Genomic DNA, 19,111 nt, shown 5'->3' with positions numbered 1-19,111 from the left:
CCTGCGCACAACTCTATCCATAGCCCACGCCTCGCAACCATACAACATTGTTGGAACCACTATTCCTTCAAACATACCCATTTTTGCTTTCCGAGATAATGTTCTCGACTTCCACACATTCTTCAAGGCCCCCAGAATTTTCGCCCCCTCCCCCACCCTATGATCCACTTCCGCTTCCATGGTTCCATCCGCTGCCAGATCCACTCCCAGATATCTAAAACACTTCACTTCCTCCAGTTTTTCTCCATTCAAACTCACCTCCCAATTGACTTGACCCTCAACCCTACTGTACCTAATAACCTTGCTCTTATTCACATTTACTCTTAACTTTCTTCTTCCACACACTTTACCAAACTCAGTCACCAGCTTCTGCAGTTTCTCACATGAATCAGCCACCAGCACTGTATCATCAGCGAACAACAACTGACTCACTTCCCAAGCTCTCTCATCCCCAACAGACTTCATACTTGCCCTTCTTTCCAAAACTCTTGCATTTACCTCCCTAACAACCCCATCCATAAACAAATTAAACAACCATGGAGACATCACACACCCCTGCCGCAAACCTACATTCACTGAGAACCATTCACTTTCCTCTCTTCCTACCCGTACACAGGCCTTACATCCTCGATAAAAACTTTTCACTGCTTCTAACAACTTTCCTCCCACACCATATATTCTTAGTACCTTCCACAGAGCATCTCTATCAACTCTATCATATGCCTTCTCCAGATCCATAAATGCTACATACAAATCCATTTGCTTTTCTAAGTATTTCTCACATACATTCTTCAAAGCAAACACCTGATCCACACATCCTCTACCACTTCTGAAACCACACTGCTCTTCCCCAATCTGATGCTCTGTACATGCCTTCACCCTCTCAATCAATACCCTCCCATATAATTTACCAGGAATACTCAACAAACTTATACCTCTGTAATTTGAGCACTCACTCTTATCCCCTTTGCCTTTGTACAATGGCACTATGCACGCATTCCGCCAATCCTCAGGCACCTCACCACGAGTCATACATACATTAAATAACCTTACCAACCAGTCAACAATACAGTCACCCCTTTTTTAATAAATTCCACTGCAATACCATCCAAACCTGCTGCCTTGTCGGCTTTCATCTTCCGCAAAGCTTTCACTACCTCTTCTCTGTTTACCAAATCATTTTCCCTAACCCTCTCACTTTGCACACCACCTCGACCAAAACACCCTATATCTGCCACTCTATCATCAAACACATTCAACAAACCTTCAAAATACTCACTCCATCTCCTTCTCACATCACCACTACTTGTTATCAAAACTCATACAGAAAATAAAAACCATGAACTTACTTGACATTAACAGTCTTGCCATTACGGATTGACCGGAGAGCATCTTGAACTTTTTCTCGTCCAAGGCCAAGTGGTAACTTATGAGCAGATATAACACGGCCATTCCTAAGTTCTAGGGATATTTCATTATCTGGTACTGTTTCTGTAGTCTGATCTAAAACACCAGGAACTGATTTCTTTGACCAAGTCATGCGGGCTAACGCTCTGCCAAGATAAGAAAAAATGCATTTTGTTATTTGTCTATTATCTTTTAAGCTCATGCTCATTCACAAAGGGTCAGTTAAGTACATAGACCCTCTCAGTTTCTCAGACATATTATCAACCCATGCCTACTGTGCTCAAGTAATCTAGGGCTTCTACCCCAATAGAGTCACTTCTCAATCTTTTTCCCTAAATAACAAATCAATCATTTCAGTCCTAAGTCAGGTTTACTTTGGCATATCCTCCAGACTATGGATTTTTCAGTAAGTAAAAATCAAGAAAGAAATTATGTGATTTCTGAAGTAAGTTAACAGTAAAGGATGTGTGGTTCAGGTGTTTGGGAAATACTTAGAGAAATAAAAGGATTTGATTGTGACATTTTTGAATGTAGAGAAAGCATATTAAAGGGTTGATAAAGTATTACAAATATAAAGCATGTGAGACAAGCTATTAGAAGCAGTGAGGAGTTTTCATCAACAGAGTATGGTATGTGTGAGTAGAGAGAGAGGATGGTGAGTGGTTCCTGAAGGTGGATCTGCAGCAAGGGTGTGATGTCACCATTGCTGTTTAATGTCTTTATATATGAGGTGGTGAGAGGAGCAGACACAAAAGTTCTAGGGAGAGGGAGAAGTCTGAAGAGCATCAGTTGTGGAGGTGAGGGTTGGGAGGTAAATTACTGTTTGCTGATGACATGGTACTGGTGGTAGATTCAAGTGAGAAACTGCAGAAGTTGGTTTTTAAGTTTGGGAGAGGTGTGAAAAGAGAAAGATGAGAACAAATGTGAATAAATGTAGGGTTATTTGGTTTAGCAGTGCAATGAGACAGATTAGCTTTCGTGGTCTCAATGCTGAAGGAGTGTAAGCATATGGGAAGAATAACTCATCAAAAATACAATGACCTTTGGTTACTGGGTATAGGTATATAGAAAATTTAAATGAAGAATACAAAACACCATCCAGTGTATGGATTAAAAGGAGGAGAGATGGCAGTATTTGTGTTAAAGCTTTAAACAAAAAAAATCATTTACTGGATTTACATGCAAAAAAAAAGATGTCATAGGTAAAATAAGAGGATAAGAATAGTCTGCTGTTCACAAAAATAAATGATATTTTCCATAGATAAAAAGCATCTGAAACCAAAAATACATACTCTTTTCTCTCCTGATGCTGCTTTAGGTAGACAACAGGTTTCCTGTTGAGCTTCAGTTCCAACTGTACTTCCTTAGGTGATTCTTCTGAACCACAATGTGGGCAAAGTGTCGTACCAGCTAATATCAAACCACACAACTTGTGGTAGTAGTGACGTGAACCAGCTTTGTCCCAGGAACACTCATAGAAGATACCCTACCAGGAAGTTAAATAAGTTCAAAATAAGACTAAAGAGTTGTGATAAAGCATTTGTTTGTTTCAGATGTTACTTAATTACATGATCCACTCTCTAAAATGGAAAAACAAATCTGTCAATGGAAGAGCATACTTTAAGAATGAGTCTTTAAGAAAACGTACATACTAATGATCTACACACAACACATAAACCTTGTAATATCAGGGATAAAGCATGAAGTATCCCCTATCAGAGGAACAAACACAAAAATTCTTAGCCCATAATAGACCTCAAAGTATTGAGCCAATACTTTTCATAAAATTTAGGGATATAATTGTTTAACTAAAGAATAAGAAGAAAAATGTACAATATGAAAACTGAAAAGAGTTTTCTCAGCAAGGAAGTCTCCTACAACCATGACAGGACTTTTCCTAACCTCATGATTTCAATGAGGACACAACAGCTTCACTTGCCCTTTACAAATGACCCAAAAGTGATCTTAGCAGAACCCTTGTTATATGGGCCCACCCTTGGCCAATTAGCTACCATCACTGTGCTGGATCAACTCATTTCCTACAGCTACTCAAAGCTCACACTTCACAGATCATGGGTTACAACCTAAATCTAAAACAGAAAGAGAGTGAGAAAACCATAAAATATTGCTTGCAGGACACTGCTTCTGAAAGAAAAGTTCATCAATGTCCTGGTCAGCATCCCTTTTACAAAATAAGCCAGTTTCATCCACTGGTGTGTAACTTCCTTCCTCAACAATTTACTCAACACACAAAAGATATAAGGGGTAACAGGAAAGATAACTGTCAAAAATAAGCACTCAGTCATAAGAATTTTTGTTTGCATGCTGACCAAAGGCAGATGGGATATAAAGAGAAACATATTATGCCAGCTGTTGGGACTCTGTTACCCTAGCCTGAGCCAAGTACCCATTTTATCGACCCACCCTTTGGGGTAGATGAACAGCTATGTTGACAATAGACCAACTGCCACAACCAAGATTCAAACCTATGCACTTGACAATGGGTGGCCCATGAATGCATCATGGTCACATACACTAACCAATACACCACTGAGGTCCAAAAAATGAAGTAAAGATGAAAGCAGCAAATGAAAAAATTTCATTGTATATTACTATAGGTAAAACTGATGAGCATTACAATATGAAATACTAACCTGAGTGCAGAAAAGCCCGCAACACGGACAACAATTGTGTCGGCGCAAACGCTGTCGGTGAATATCACAAAGCAACATGAAAGGGATCTTCCCACTTACACGCAAGTACCTGGAAACATCAAAACTTGCAACATGGGGCAACTTGCTCTCAATGGACTGAATGAGGACACTATATAAGTGGTTGAAGGAAACTATAGAATATATAGAAATGTCTATGGGTCTTGCCTGTGGGTAAGGGGATCTGGGACTGGTGTGGTAAACATAACAACTATCATCTGGATATGAGCAAATGATGCCATTCTTTGTGTGTTCCTGATTCTACCTCACTAAATAAGAAACAGCAAACAAGTATGAAAAAAGTATCATTATCATTATCATTCTCAATATCATTGCCATGATAAGCAATGCCCCTCAAAAATATATCTAAAATCCCATGAATACTGATAGAACTTTGCGGAAGATGAAAGCCAATAAGGCGGCGGGTTTGGATGGTATTGCAGTGGAATTTATTAAAAAAGGGGATGACTGTGTTGTTGACTGGTTGGTAAGGATATTCAATGTATGTATAGTTCATGATGAAGTGCCTGAGGATTGGCAGAATGCATGCATAGTGCCATTGTGCAAAGGCAAAGGGGATAGAGGTGAATATTCAAATTACAGAGGTAAAAGTTTGTTGAGTATTCCTGGTAAATTATATGGGAGGGTATTGAGTGAGAGGGTAAAGACATGTATAGAGCATCAGATTGGTGAAGAGCAGTGTGGTTTCAGAAGTGGTAGAGGATGTGTGGATCAAGTGTTTGCTTTGACGAATGTATGTGAGAAATACTTAGAAAGGCAAAAGGATTTGTATGTAGCATTTATGGATCTGGAGAAGGCATATGATAGAAATGATAGAGATGCTTTGTGGAATGCATTAAGAGTATATGGTGTGGGCGATAAGTTGATAGAAGCAGTGAAAAGTTTTCACCAATGATGTAAAGCATATGTACGAGTAGGAAGAGAGGAAAGTGATTGGTTCCCAGTGAATGTCGGTTTGCAGCAGGGGTGCTTGATGTCTCCATGGTTATCTAATTTGTTTATGGATGGGGTTGTTAGGGAGGTGAATGCAAGGATTTTGGAGAGGCGCAAGTATAAAGTCTGTTGTTGATGAGAGGGCTTCGGAAAAGAGTCAGTTGTTGTTCGCTGATGATACAGCACTGGTGGCTGATTAGGGTGAGAAACTGCAGAAGTTGGTGAATGAGTTGTTAAGAGTGTGAAAGAAGAAAGCTGAGAGTGAATGTGAATAAGAGAAAGGTTGTTAGGTTCAGTAGGGTTGAGGGGCAAGTTAATTGTGAGGTAAGTTTGAATGGAGAAAAACTGGAAGAAGTGAAGTACTTTAGATATCTGGGAGTGGATTCAGCAGTGGATGGAACCATGGAAGCAGAAGAGAGTCACAGGGTGGGGGAGGTCGTAAAGGTTCTGGGAGCGATGAAGAATGTGTGGAAGGCAAGATTGTTATCTTGGAAGCAAAAATGGGTATATTTGAAGGAATAGTGGTTCCAATGTTATATGGTTACGAGGCATGGGCTATGGATAGGGTTGTGCTGGGAAGGGTGGATATGTTGGGAATGATATGTTTGAGGGCAATATGTGGTGTGAGGTGGTTTGATCAAGTTAGTAATGAAAGGGTGAGAGAGATGTGTGGTAATAAAAAGAAAGTGGTTGAAAGAGCAGAAGAGGGTGTTTTTAAATGGTTTGGTCACATGGAGAGAATGAGTGAGGAAAGATTGACAAAAAGGATATATGTGTCAGAGGTAAAGGGCATGAGAAGTGGGAGACCAAATTGGAGGTGGAAGGATGGAGTAAAAAAGATTTTGAGCGATCGGGGCCTGAACATACAGGAGGGTGAAAGGCGTGCAAGGTATAGAGTGAACTGGAACAATGTGGTATACTGGGGTCGACGTGCTGTCAATGGATTGAACCAGGGCATGTGAAGTGTCTGGGGGTGAACCATGGAAAGTTTTGTGGGGCCTGGATGTGGAAAGGGAACTGTGGTTTCAGTGCATTACACATGAAAGCTAAAGACAAAGTGTGAACGAATGTGGCCTTTTTTGTCTTTCCCTAGTGCTACCTTACGGGGAGGGTGCTATTTCATGTGTGGCAGGGTGACAACTGGAATGGATGAAGGCAGCAAGTATGAATATGTATATGTGTATATATGTATATGTCTGTGTATGTATATGTATGTATACATTGAAATGTATAGGTATGTATATGTGTGTGTGTGTGGGAGTTTATGTATATACAGGTGTATGGGGGTGGATAGGGTCATTCTTTCGTCTGTTTCCTTGCGCTACCTCGCTGTGTGGGAGATGGCAATTAAGTAAAATAAATAGAACTTAAAAATGTACACCTAAGTCATATCATACACAAGGGAATTTTCACAAATGCATGTATAAACAATGTCATTACAAAATAACCCTTCCAAATGAATACGAAAACATAAATAAACATTTCCAAACTTTTTCAGATGTGAAAACAAGGATTTACAAATAGGGGACTACGACAAAGTGGTTAACCTCAATTGTGCAGAAGGTATGAAACATACAAGAGACAATATTCATAATAATCCTTCAGGAGTAATGCTTGTGACTTACCTATGATTTGCAACAACATTGCAACAACCAATCATACGTCCATCAAACGAATCAACAGCTTGGCAATAGACATCCCCCGTGATACCTACAGCAACAGGATTCTCCTTGATTCGGCACTTGCACAGTACGTTGGTGAGGCTTGGTGCTGCCTGGATTAGAGGAAGAGAATTTATCAGCATTTCATATTCTTGATACTTCTCTGCTATAATACTGAAACAGGTGCTTTTCATCTCTACTTTTTTTATGAATTATTATATAATGCTCTATAATTATCCTTTTAAATATTTTTTCAAGAAAATATGACTAAAGTATTTGCTGCAAGTCTGCAATACATACAGTCAAATAAGTTCTTCATACATTGAATTAAGGAACTTACCTTTGGACAAAGGAAAAGTGCAACCTCATCAGGTAATCTAGATGATACTCATAAATATTTTTTTTCTTATATATTCGCCATATCCCACATCAGTGAGATAGTGTTAAGAACAGAAGACTGGACCTAAGAGGGAAAATCCTCACTTAACCAGGTGAGGATATTCCCTCTATGGCTCAGTCCTCTGTCTTAACGCCACCTCGCTAATGCAGGAAATGGCGAATATGTATAAAAAAAAAAAATATACATATATATATATATATATATATATATATATATATATATATATATATATATATATATATATATATATATATATATATATATAATATCTATTTATATATTCATTATACACACACAAACATAAACCCTACAATATATCATATCAACACATTAACCCTCATTACAAGGTGTTTTCAAACAAGTAACTGTTAAGTGTTCTACAGTTCATTACTAAGAAACTCATGTACTTCACATCAATCAAATGCTTTCACAATCAGTATACACCACAGAGAGACTTTCCTTTTTCCTCCTGCTTCTCACTATAATACTGCAATAAAGTAAAGCCAAATTACTAAGAACTACTGCTTGACATAGAATCACAAGCATAGCAAACGAGAAAATACCAAAAGCCGTGAAAAAGATGAAAGAGATGCAGGCCACAAAAAATTAAGCTTTTGCAGATTAGGATGGAGTCACAGGTTCTTATTATAACATCTTTGTATTGTGTGGCAGCTGTATTTGTGTAATTATTCATTACTTAATATTCATAGTCATAAACCACACCTTTATGCATAATAAATTCCATATACTGTTAAATATCTACTCTGCGTATCTCCATTCCAAAGCCCGTACAGATACTCCAGTTCAAGAAAAAAAAATACAATGCAGTAAAATGGACTGGTTCAGTCCACTGACAATATGTTGCCCCTTGTATACCACATCATTCCAATTCACTCTCTCACATGCACACCCTTCATCTCCTGCATGCTCAGACCCTAAGCACTCAAAATCATTTTAACTCACCCATCTCCAATTCAGTCTCCCCCTTCTACTTGTTCCCTTCACTTCTGAAACATATATCCTCTTTATCAACCTCTCTTCAGTCATTTTCTCCATGAGTCCAACATATCATCACACTTTCTTCAGCTCTCTTGATTATACTCTTCTTATGACCACACCTTTCTCTTACCCCATCACTACTTACCTGATCAACCCTCCTCACACCACATACTGTCCTCAAACATTTAATTCCCAAAACACCCTCCCTTTCCATACACTTTCATCTACAGCACATCTCGCATCCATACAACAACATTCAAACTACTATTCTTTCAAATATACCTAAAACCTTTGTCCCCTTACCCACCCTATGTGACTCATCCCTGGGGATAGGGGAGAAAGAAAACTTCCCACATATTCCCTGCATGTCGCAGAAGGCGACTAAAAGGGAAGGGAGCGGGGGGTTGGAAATCCTCCCCTCTCATTTCTTTTTTTAATTTTCCAAAAGAAGGAACAGAGAAGGGGGCCAGGTGAGGATATTTCCTCAAAGGCCCAGCCCTCTGTTCTTAATGCTACCTCGCTAATGCGGGAAATGGCAAATAGTATGAAAGAAAAAACGATGTGTATATGAGTGGAGGGGCCATTCTTTGTCTGTTTCCTAATGACATCTCACTGATATGGGAAACGGCAATCAAGTATAAAAAGAAATAAATATAATTTTTCCACACCATATATTCTTAATACCTTCCACAGAGCATCTCTATCAACTCTATCATATGCCTTCTCCAGATCCATAAATGCTACATACAAATCCATTTGCTTTTCTAAGTATTTCTCACATACATTCTTCAAAGCAAACACCTGATCCACACATCCTCTACCACTTCTGAAACCACACTGCTCTTCCCCAATCTGATGCTCTGTACATACCTTCACCCTCTCAATCAATACCCTCCCATATAATTTACCAGGAATACTCAACAAACTTATACCTCTGTAATTTGAGCACTCACTCTTATCTCCTTTGCCTTTGTGCAATGGCACTATGCATGCATTCCGCCAATCCTCAGGCACCTCACCATGAGTCATACATACAGTGAATAACCTTACCGACCAGTCAATAATACAGTCACCCCCTTTTTTAATAAATTCCACTTCAATACCATCCAAACCTGCTGCCTTGCCGGCTTTCATCTTCTGCAAAGCTTTTACTACCTCTTCTCTGTTTACCAAATCATTTTCCCTAACCCTCTCACTTTGCACACCATCTCGACCAAAACACCCTATATCTGCCACTCTATCATCAAACACATTCAACAAACCTTCAAAATACTCACTCCATCTCCTTCTCACATCACCACTACTTGTTATCACCTCCCCATTTGCGCCCTTCACTGAAGTTCCCATTTGCTCCCTTGTCTTACGCACTTTATTTACCTCCTTCCAGAACATCTTTTTATTCTCCCTAAAATTTAATGATACTCTCTCACCCCAACTCTCATTTGCCCTCTTTTTCACCTCTTGCACCTTTCTCTTGACCTCCTGTCTCTTTCTTTTATACATCTCCCACTCATTTGCATTTTTTCCATGCAAAAATCGTCCAAATGCCTCTCTCTTCTCTTTCACTAATAATCTTAATTCTTCATCCCACCACTCACTACCCTTTCTAATCAACCCACCTCCCACTCTTCTCATGCCACAAGCATCTTTTGTGCAATACATCACTGATTCCCTAAATACATCCCATTCCTCCCCCACTCCCCTTACTTCCATTGTTCTCACCTTTTTCCATTCTGTACTCAGTCTCTCCTGGTACTTCCTCACACAAGTCTCCTTCCCAAGCTCACTTACTCTCACCACACTCTTCACCCCAACATTCACTCTTCTTTTCTGAAAACCCATACAAATCTTCACCTTCGCCTCCACAAGATAATGATCAGACATCCCTCCAGTTGCACCTCTCAGCACATTAACATCCAAAAGTCTCTCTTTCGCACGCCTGTCAATTAACATGTAATCCAAAAACACTCTCTGGCCATCTCTCCTACTTACATACGTATACTTATGTATATCTCGCTTTTTAAACCAGGTATTCCCAATCACCAGTCCTTTTTCAGCACATAAATCTACAAGCTCTTCACCATTTCCATTTACAACACTGAACACCCCATGTATACCAATTATTCCCTCAACTGCCACATTACTCACCTTTGCATTCAAATCACCCATCACTATAACCCGGTCTCGTGCATCAAAACCACTAACACACTCATTCAGCTGCTCCCAAAACACTTGCCTCTCATGATCTTTCTTCTCATGCCCAGGTGCATATGCACCAATAATCACCCATCTCTCTCCATCAACTTTCAGTTTTACCCATATTAATCGAGAATTTACTTTCTTACATTCTATCACATACTCCCACAACTCCTGTTTCAGGAGTACTGCTACTCCTTCCCTTGCTCTTGTCCTCTCACTAACCCCTGACTTTACTCCCAAGACATTCCTAAACCACTCTTCCCCTTTACCCTTGAGCTTCGTTTCACTCAGAGCCAAAACATCCAGGTTCCTTTCCTCAAACATACTACCTATCTCTCCTTTTTTCACATCTTGGTTACATCCACACACATTCAGACACCCAAGTCTGAGCCTTCGAGGAGGATGAGCACTCCCCGCGTGACTCCTTCTTCTGTTTCCCATTTTAGAAAGTTAAAAAATACAAGGAGGGGAGGATTTCTGGCCCCCCGCTCCTGTCCCCTCTAGTCACCTTCTACGACACGCAAGGAATGCGTGGGAAGTATTCTTTCACCCCTATCCCCAGGGATAATATATATATATATATATTTTTTTTTTTCAAACTATTCGCCATTTCCCGCGTTAGCGAGGTAGCGTTAAGAACAGAGAACTGGGCCACTGAGGGAATATCCTCACCTGGCCCCCTTCTCTGTTCCTTCTTTTGGGAAAAAAAAAAAAAAAAAAAAAAAAAAAAAAAAATTGAGAGGGGAGGATTTCCAGCCCCCCGCTCCCTCCCCTTTTAGTCGCCTTCTACGACACGCAGGGAATACGTGGGAAGAATTCTTTCTCCCCTATCCCCAGGGATATATATATATATATATATATATATATATATATATATATATATATATATACTCACGCACATATACACACACACACACATATACATATATATGAAAAAAGTAAGAAATAATTTCGAAAACTGAAACTTCTAGCCTGAAATGAAATGAGAAAATGAATGTCACATAAAGACATATACATATATACCCATGTACATAATTCATACTGTCTGCCTTTATTCATTCCCACCGCCAACCCCGCCAAACATGGAATGACAACACCCTCCCCCCCTCATGTGTGCGAGGTAGCGCTAGGAAAAGACAACAAAGGCCACATTCATTCACACTCAGTCTCTAGCTGTCATGTAATAATGCACCGAAACCACAGCTCCCTTTCCACATCCAGGCCCCACACAACTTTCCATGGTTTACCCCAGACGCTTCACATGCCCTGGTTCAATCCATTGACAGCATGTCGACCCCGTTATACCATATCGTTCCAATTCACTCTATTCCTTGCACGCCTTTCACCCTCCTGCATGTTCAGGCCCCGATCACTCAAGATCTTTTTCACTCCATCTTTCCACCTCCAAATTGGTCTCCCACTTCTCCTCGTTCCCTCCACCTCTGACACATATATCCTCTTGGTCAATCTTTCCTCAATCATTCTCTCCATGTGAACAAACCATTTCAAAACACCCTCTTCTGCTCTCTCAACCACACTCATTTTATTACCACACATCTCTCTTACCCTTACATTACTTACTTAATCAAACCACCTCACACCACATATTGTCCTCAAACATCTCATTTCCAGCACATTCACCCTCCTGTGCACAAATCTATCCATAGCCCATGCCTTGCACCCATACAACATTGTTGGAACCACTATTCCTTCAAACATACCCATTTTTGCTTTCCAAGATAATGTTCTCGGCTTCCATACATTCTTCAAGGCTCCCAGAATTTTCGCCCCCTCCCCCACCCTATGATTCACTTCCGCTTCCATAGTTCCATCTGCTGCCATATCCACTCCCACATATCTAAAACACTTCACTTCCTCCAGTTTTTCTCCATTCAAACTTACCTCCCAATTTACTTGACCCTCAACCCTACTGTACCTAATAACCTTCCTCTTATTCACATTTACTCTCAACTTTCTTCTTTCACACACTTTATCAAACTCAGTCACCAGCTTCTGCAGTTTCTCACATGAATCAGCCACCAGCACTGTATCATCAGCGAACAACAACTGACTCACTTCCCAAGCTCTCTCATCCACAACAGACTGCATACTTGCCCCTCTTTCCAAAACTATTGCATTCACCTCCCTAACAACCCCATCCATAAACAAATTAAACAACCATGAAGACATCACACACCCCTACCACAAACCTACATTCACTGAGAACCAATCACTTTGTTCTCTTCCTACACGTACACATGCCTTACATCCTCGACAAAAACTTTTCACTGCTTCTAACAACTCGCCTCCCACACCATATACCCTTAATACCTTTCACAGAGCATCTCAATCAACTCTAATATATGCCTTCTCCAGATCCATAAATGCTACATACAAATTCAATTGCTTTTCTAAGTATTTCTCACATAAATTCTTCAAAGCAAACACCTGATCCACACATCCTTCTTTATCATACTTAATCGCTGTTTTCCACGTTAGCAAGGTAGTGCAAGGAAAGAGACGAAAGAAATGGCCCAAGCCTCCCACCCACATACACATGTATATACATAAATACCCACACACACGCACATGTACATACCTATACATTTCAACTTATACATACATATATATACACAGATAAACAAACATATACATATTCATACTTGCCACCTTCATCCATACCTGTCGCCATCCCACCATACATGAAATGGCAAATTTCTCCCTCCACACACATGCGAGGTAGTGCTAGAAAAAGACAACAAAGGCCACACTCATTCACACTCAGTCTCTGTCATGTATAATGCACTGAAACCATGGCTCCCTTTCCACATCTACACCCAACAAATTTTCCATGGTTTACCCCAGACACTTCACATGCCATGGTTCAATCCACTGAGAGCATGTCGACCCCGGTGTACCACATCGTTCTAATTCACTCTATTCCTTGCACACCTTTCACCCTCCTGTATGTTCAGTCCCTGATCGCTCAAAATGTTTTTCATATTTAGTGAGGTAGCGCAAAGAAACAGACGAAAGAATGGCCCAACCGACCCACATACACATGTATATACATACACGTCCACACAAGCAAATATACATACCTATACATCTCAGCGTATACATATATATACACACACAGACATATACATATATACACATTGGAAAGGATCACAATTTTGCGCGTGATCAAGATATTCCTACGAGTCCACGGGGAAAATGAAACACGAAAAGTTCCCAAGTGCACTTTCGTGTAATAATCACATCATCAGGGGAGACATAAGAGAGAAATATAACAGTCAGTTGATATACATCAAAGAGACGAAGATAGGACGCCATTTGGTATATCAACTGACTGTTATATTTCTCTCTTGTGTCTCCACTGATGATGTGGTCATTACACAAAAGTGCACTTGGGAACTTTTCGTGTTTCATTTTCCCCATGGAGTCATAGGAATATATACACATGTACATAATTCATACTGTCTGCCTTTATTCATTCCCGTCACCACCCGCCACATGTGAAAAATCAACCAGCCCCCGCATGTGTGCAAGGTAGCGCTAGGAAAAGACAACAAAGGCCACATTCATTCACACTCAGTCTCTAGCTGTCATGTAATAATGCACCAAAACCACAGCTCCCTTTCCACATCCAGGCCCCACACAACTTTCCATGGTATACTCCAGACACTTCACATGCCCTGGTTCAATCCATTGACAGCACGTCAACCCCGGTATACCACATCGTTCCAATTCACTCTATTCCTTGCACGCCTTTTACCCCCTGCATGTTAAGGCCTCAATCACTCAAAATCTTTTTCACTTCATCTTTCCACTTCCAATTGGGTCTCCCACTTCTCCTCGTTCCCTCCACCTCCGACACATATATCCTCTTGGTCAATCTTTCCTCACTCATTCTCTCCATGTGATCAAACCATTTAAAAACACCCTCTTCTGCTCTCTCAACCACACTCTTTTTATTACCACACATCTCTCTTACCCTTACATTACTTACTCAATCAACCCACCTCACACCACATATTGTCCTCAAACATCTCATTTCCAGCACATCCAACCTCCTCAGCACAACTCTATCTATACCCCACGCCTCGCAACCATATAACATTATTGGAACCACTATTCCTTCAAACATACCCATTTTTGCTTTCTGAGATAATGTTTTCGACTTCCACACATTCTTCAATGCACCCTGAACTTTTGCCCCCTCCCCCACCCTATGATTCACTTCCACTTCCATTGTTCCATCCGCTGCCAAATCCACTCCCAGATATCTAAAACACTTCACTTCCTCAAGTTTTTCTCCATTCAAACTTACCTCCCAACTGACTTGTCCCTCATCCCTACTGTACCTAATAACCTTGCTCTTATTCACATTTACTCTCACCTCTCTTCTATCGCACACTTTAACAAACTTAGTCACCACTTCAGCAGTTTCTCACACGAATCAGCCACCAGCGCTGTATCATCAGCGAACAACAACTGACTCACTTCCAAAGCCCTCTCATCCACAACAGACTGCATACTTGCTCCTCTTTCCAAAACTCTTGCATTCACCTCCCTAACAACCCCATCTATAAACAAATTAAAGAGCCATGGAGAATCACACACCCCTGCCACAAACCTACATTCACAGAGAACCAATCACTTTCCTCTCTTTCTACATGTACACATACCTTACATCCTCGATAAAAACTTTTCACTGCTTCTAACAACTTGCCTCCCACACCATATATTCTTAACACCTTCCATAGAGCATCTCTATCAACTCTATCATATGCCATCCCCAGATCCATGAATGCTACATACAAATCCATTTACTTTTCTAAGTATTGCTCACATACATTCTTCAAAGCAAACACCTGATCCACACATCCTCTACCACTTCGAAACCACACTGCTCTTCCCCAATCTGATGCTCTGTACATACCTTCACCCTCTCAATCAATAACCTCCCACATAATTTCCCAGGAATACTCAACAAACTTATACCTCTGTAATTTGAGCACTCACTTTTATCCCATTTGCCTTTGTACAATGGCACTATGCAAGCATTCCGCCAATCCTCAGGCACCTCACCATGAGTCATACATACATTCAATAACCTTACCAACCAGTCAACAATACAGTCACCCCCTTTTTTAATAAATTCCAGTGCAATACCATCCAAACCCGCTGCCTTGCTGGCTTTCATCTTCCGGAAACCTTTTACTACCTCTTCTCTGTTTACCAAATCATTCTCCCTCTCTCACTTTGCACACCACCTCAACCAAAACACCATATATCTGCCATTCTATCATCATTCAACAAACCTTCAAAACATTCACTCCATCTCTTTCTCACATCACCACTTCCTGTTATCACCTCCCCATTAGCCCCCTTCACTGTAGTTCCCATTGATTCCCTTGTCTTATGCACTTTATTTACCTCCTTCCAAAACATCTTTTTATTCTCCCTGAAATTTAATGATACCCTCTCACCCCAACTCTCATTTGCCCTCTTTTTCACCTCTCACACCTTTCCCTTGACCTCCTGCCTTTTTCTTTTATACATCTCCCCTTCATTTGCATTATTTCCCTGCAAAAATCGTCCAGATGACTCTCTCTTCTTTTTCACTGACAATATTACTTCTTCATCCTACCACTCACTACCCTTCCTAATCTGCCCACCTTCCACGCTTCTCATGCCACAAGCATCTTTTGCGCAAGCCATCACTGCTTCCCTAAATGCATCCCATTCCTCCCCCACTCCCCTTACCTCCTTTGTTCTCACCTTTTTCCATTCTCTACTCATTCTCTCCTGGTACTTCCTCACAAAAGTCTCCTCCCCAAGCTCACTTACTCTCACCACTCTCTTTACCCCAACATTCTCTCTTCTTTTCTGAGAAACTCTACAAATCTTCAATTTCGCCTCCACAAGATAATAATCAGACATCCCGCCAGTAGCACCACTCAGCACATTAACATCCAAAAGTCTCTCTTTCAAGCGCCTATCAATTAACACGTAATCCAGTAACCCTCTCTGGCCATCTCTCCTACTTATATACATACATATAGTATGAAGTCTGTTGTGGATGAGAGAGCTTGGGAAGTGAGTCAGTTGTTATTCGCTGATGATACAGCGCTGGTGGCTGATTCATGTGAGAAACTGCAAAAGCTGGTGACTGAGTTTGCTAAAGTGTGTGAAAGAAGAAAGTTAAGAGTAAATGTGAATAAGAGCAAGGTTATTAGGTACAGTAGGGTTGAGGGTCAAGTCAATTGGGAGGTAAGTTTGAATGGAGAAAAACTGGAGGAAGTAAAGTGTTTTAGATATCTGGGAGTGGATCTGGCAGTGGATGGAACCATGGAAGCGGAAGTGAATCATAGGGTGGGGAGGGGGCGAAAATCCTGGGAGCATTGAAGAATGTGTGGAAGTCGAGAACATTATCTCGGAAAGCAAAAATGGGTATATTTGAAGGAATAGTGGTTCCAACAATGTTGTATGGTTGTGAGGTGTGGGCTATGGCTAGAGTTGTGCGCAGGAGGGTGGATGTGCTGGCAATGAGATGTTTGAGGACAATGTGTGGTGTGAGGTGGTTTGATCGAGTAAGTAATGTAAGGGTAAGAGAGATGTGTGGAAATAAAAAGAGCGTGGTTGAGAGAGCAGGAGAGAGTGTTTTGAAATGGTTTGGGCACATGGAGAGAATGAGTGAGGAAAGATTGACCAAGAGGATATATGTGTCGGAGGTGGAGGGAACGAGGAGAAGTGGGAGACCAAATTGGAGGTGAAAAGATGGAGTGAAAAAGATTTTGAGTGATCAGGGCCTGAACATTCAGGAGGGTGGAAGGCGGGCAAGGAATAGAGTGAATTGGATCGATGTGGTATACCGGGGTTGACGTGCTGTCAGTGGATTGAATCAGGGCATGTGAAGCATCTGGGGTAAGACATGGAAAGTTGTGTGGGGCCTGGATTTGGAAAGGGAGCTGTGGTTTCGGGCATTATTGCATGACAGCTGGAGACTGAGTGTGAACGAATGGGGCCTTTGTTATCTTTTCCTAGCGCTACCTCGCACACATGAGGGGGGAGGGGGATGGTATTCCATGTGTGGCGAGGTGGCGATGGGAATCAATAAAGGCAGGCAGTGTGAATTGTGTGCATGGGTATATATGTATGTGTCTGTGTGTGTATATATATGTGTACATTGAGATGTATGGGTGTGTATGTTTGCATGTGTGGACATGTGTGTATATGCATGTGTATGGGGGTGGGTTGGGCCATTTCTTTCGTCTGTTTCCTTGCGCTACCACGCAAATGCGGGAGACAGCGACAAAGCAAAATAAACATAAAATACTTATGTATATCTCTATTTTTTAAACCAGGTATTCCCAATCACCAATCCTTTTTCAGCACATAAATCTACAAGCTCCTCACCATTTCCATTTACATCACTGAACACCCCATGTACACCAATTATTCCCTCAACTGCCACATTACTCACCTTTGCATTCAAATCACCCAATGAGAACAAAAGACGTAGGGGGAGTGGGGGAGGAATGGGATGTATTTAGGGAAGCAGGGATGGCTTGCACAAAAGATGCTTGTGGCATGAGAAGCATGGGAGGTGGGCTGATTAGAAAGGGAAGTGAGTGGTGGGATGAAAAAGTAAGATTATTAGCGAAAGAGAAGAGAGAGAGGCATTTGGACGATTTTTGCAGGGAAATAATGCAAATGAGTGGGAGATGTATATAAGAAAGAGGCAGGAGGTCAATAGAAAGGTGCAAGAGGTGAAAAAGAGGGCAAATGTGAGATGGAGTGAGAGAGTATCATTAAATTTTAGGGAGAATAAAAAGATGTTTTGGAAGGAGGTAAATAAAGTGCATAAGACAAGGGAACAAATGGAAACTTCAGTGAAGGGGGCTAATGGGGAGGAGATAACAAGTAGTGGTGATGTGAGAAGGAGATAGAGTGAGTATTCTGAAGGTTTACTGAATGTGTTTGATGATAGATTGGCAGGTATAGGGTGTTTCGGTCGAGGTGGTGTGCAAAGTGAGAGGGTTAGGGAGAATGATTTGGTAAACAGAGAAGAGGCAGGAAAAGCTTAGCAGAAGATAAAAGCCGGCAAGGCAGTGGGTTTGCATGGTATTGCATTGGAATTTATTAAAAAAGGGGGTGACTATTGACTGATTGGTAAGGTTATTTAATGTATGTATGACTCATGGTGAGGCGCCTGAGGATTGGCGGAATGCTTGCATAGTGCCATTGTACAAAGGCAAAGGGGATAAAAGTGAGTGCTCAAACTACAGAGGTATAAGTTTGTTGAGTATTCCTGGGAAATCATATGGGAGGGTATTGATTGAGAGGGTGAAGGTATGTACAGAGCATCAGATTGGGGAAGAGCAGTGTGGTTTCAGAAGTGGTAGAGGATGTGTGGATCAGGTGTTTGCTTTGAAGAATGTATGTGAGAAATACTTAGAAAAGCAAATGGATTTGTATGTAGAATTTATGGATCTGAAGAAGGCATATGACAGAGTTGATAGAGATGCTCTGTGGAAGGTACTAAGAATATATGGTGTGGGAGGCAAGTTGTTAGTAGCAGTGAAAAGTTTTTATCGAGGATGTAAGGCATGTGTACGTGTAGGAAGAGAGGAAAGTGATTGGTTCTCTGTGAATGTAGGTTTGCGGCAGGGGTGTGTGATGTCTCCATGGTTGTTTAATTTGTTTATGGATGGGGTTATTAGGGAGGTAAATGCATGAGTTTTGGAAAGAGGGGCAAGTATGCAGTCTGT

The 19,111-nt window shown here is 41.0% G+C and overlaps 1 protein-coding gene across 5 annotated transcripts in view; it reads right to left on the bottom strand.

Annotated features, from left to right (window-relative positions):
• The window catches only part of G9a (histone-lysine N-methyltransferase G9a), a 188,644-nt gene that overhangs the window by 84,769 nt on the left and 84,764 nt on the right, over positions 1-19,111 (bottom strand). For all 5 annotated transcript variants that reach the window (XM_071686979.1, XM_071686983.1, XM_071686980.1 and 2 more), the window contains 4 exons: positions 6,698-6,846; positions 4,062-4,170; positions 2,700-2,893; positions 1,350-1,553 (listed from right to left, as the gene is read on the bottom strand). In XM_071686979.1, the coding sequence (XP_071543080.1) occupies positions 1,350-1,553; positions 2,700-2,893; positions 4,062-4,170; positions 6,698-6,846 (656 nt within the window). The remainder of the gene's footprint in view (positions 1-1,349; positions 1,554-2,699; positions 2,894-4,061; positions 4,171-6,697; positions 6,847-19,111) is intronic.

Source organism: Panulirus ornatus, chromosome 43 (genome assembly GCF_036320965.1).
Source record: "Panulirus ornatus isolate Po-2019 chromosome 43, ASM3632096v1, whole genome shotgun sequence".
Classification (NCBI taxonomy): Eukaryota; Metazoa; Arthropoda; class Malacostraca; order Decapoda; family Palinuridae; genus Panulirus; species Panulirus ornatus.
The sequence above is the reverse complement of the archived record's forward strand: the minus strand, read 5'-3'. Positions and strand labels throughout refer to the sequence as shown.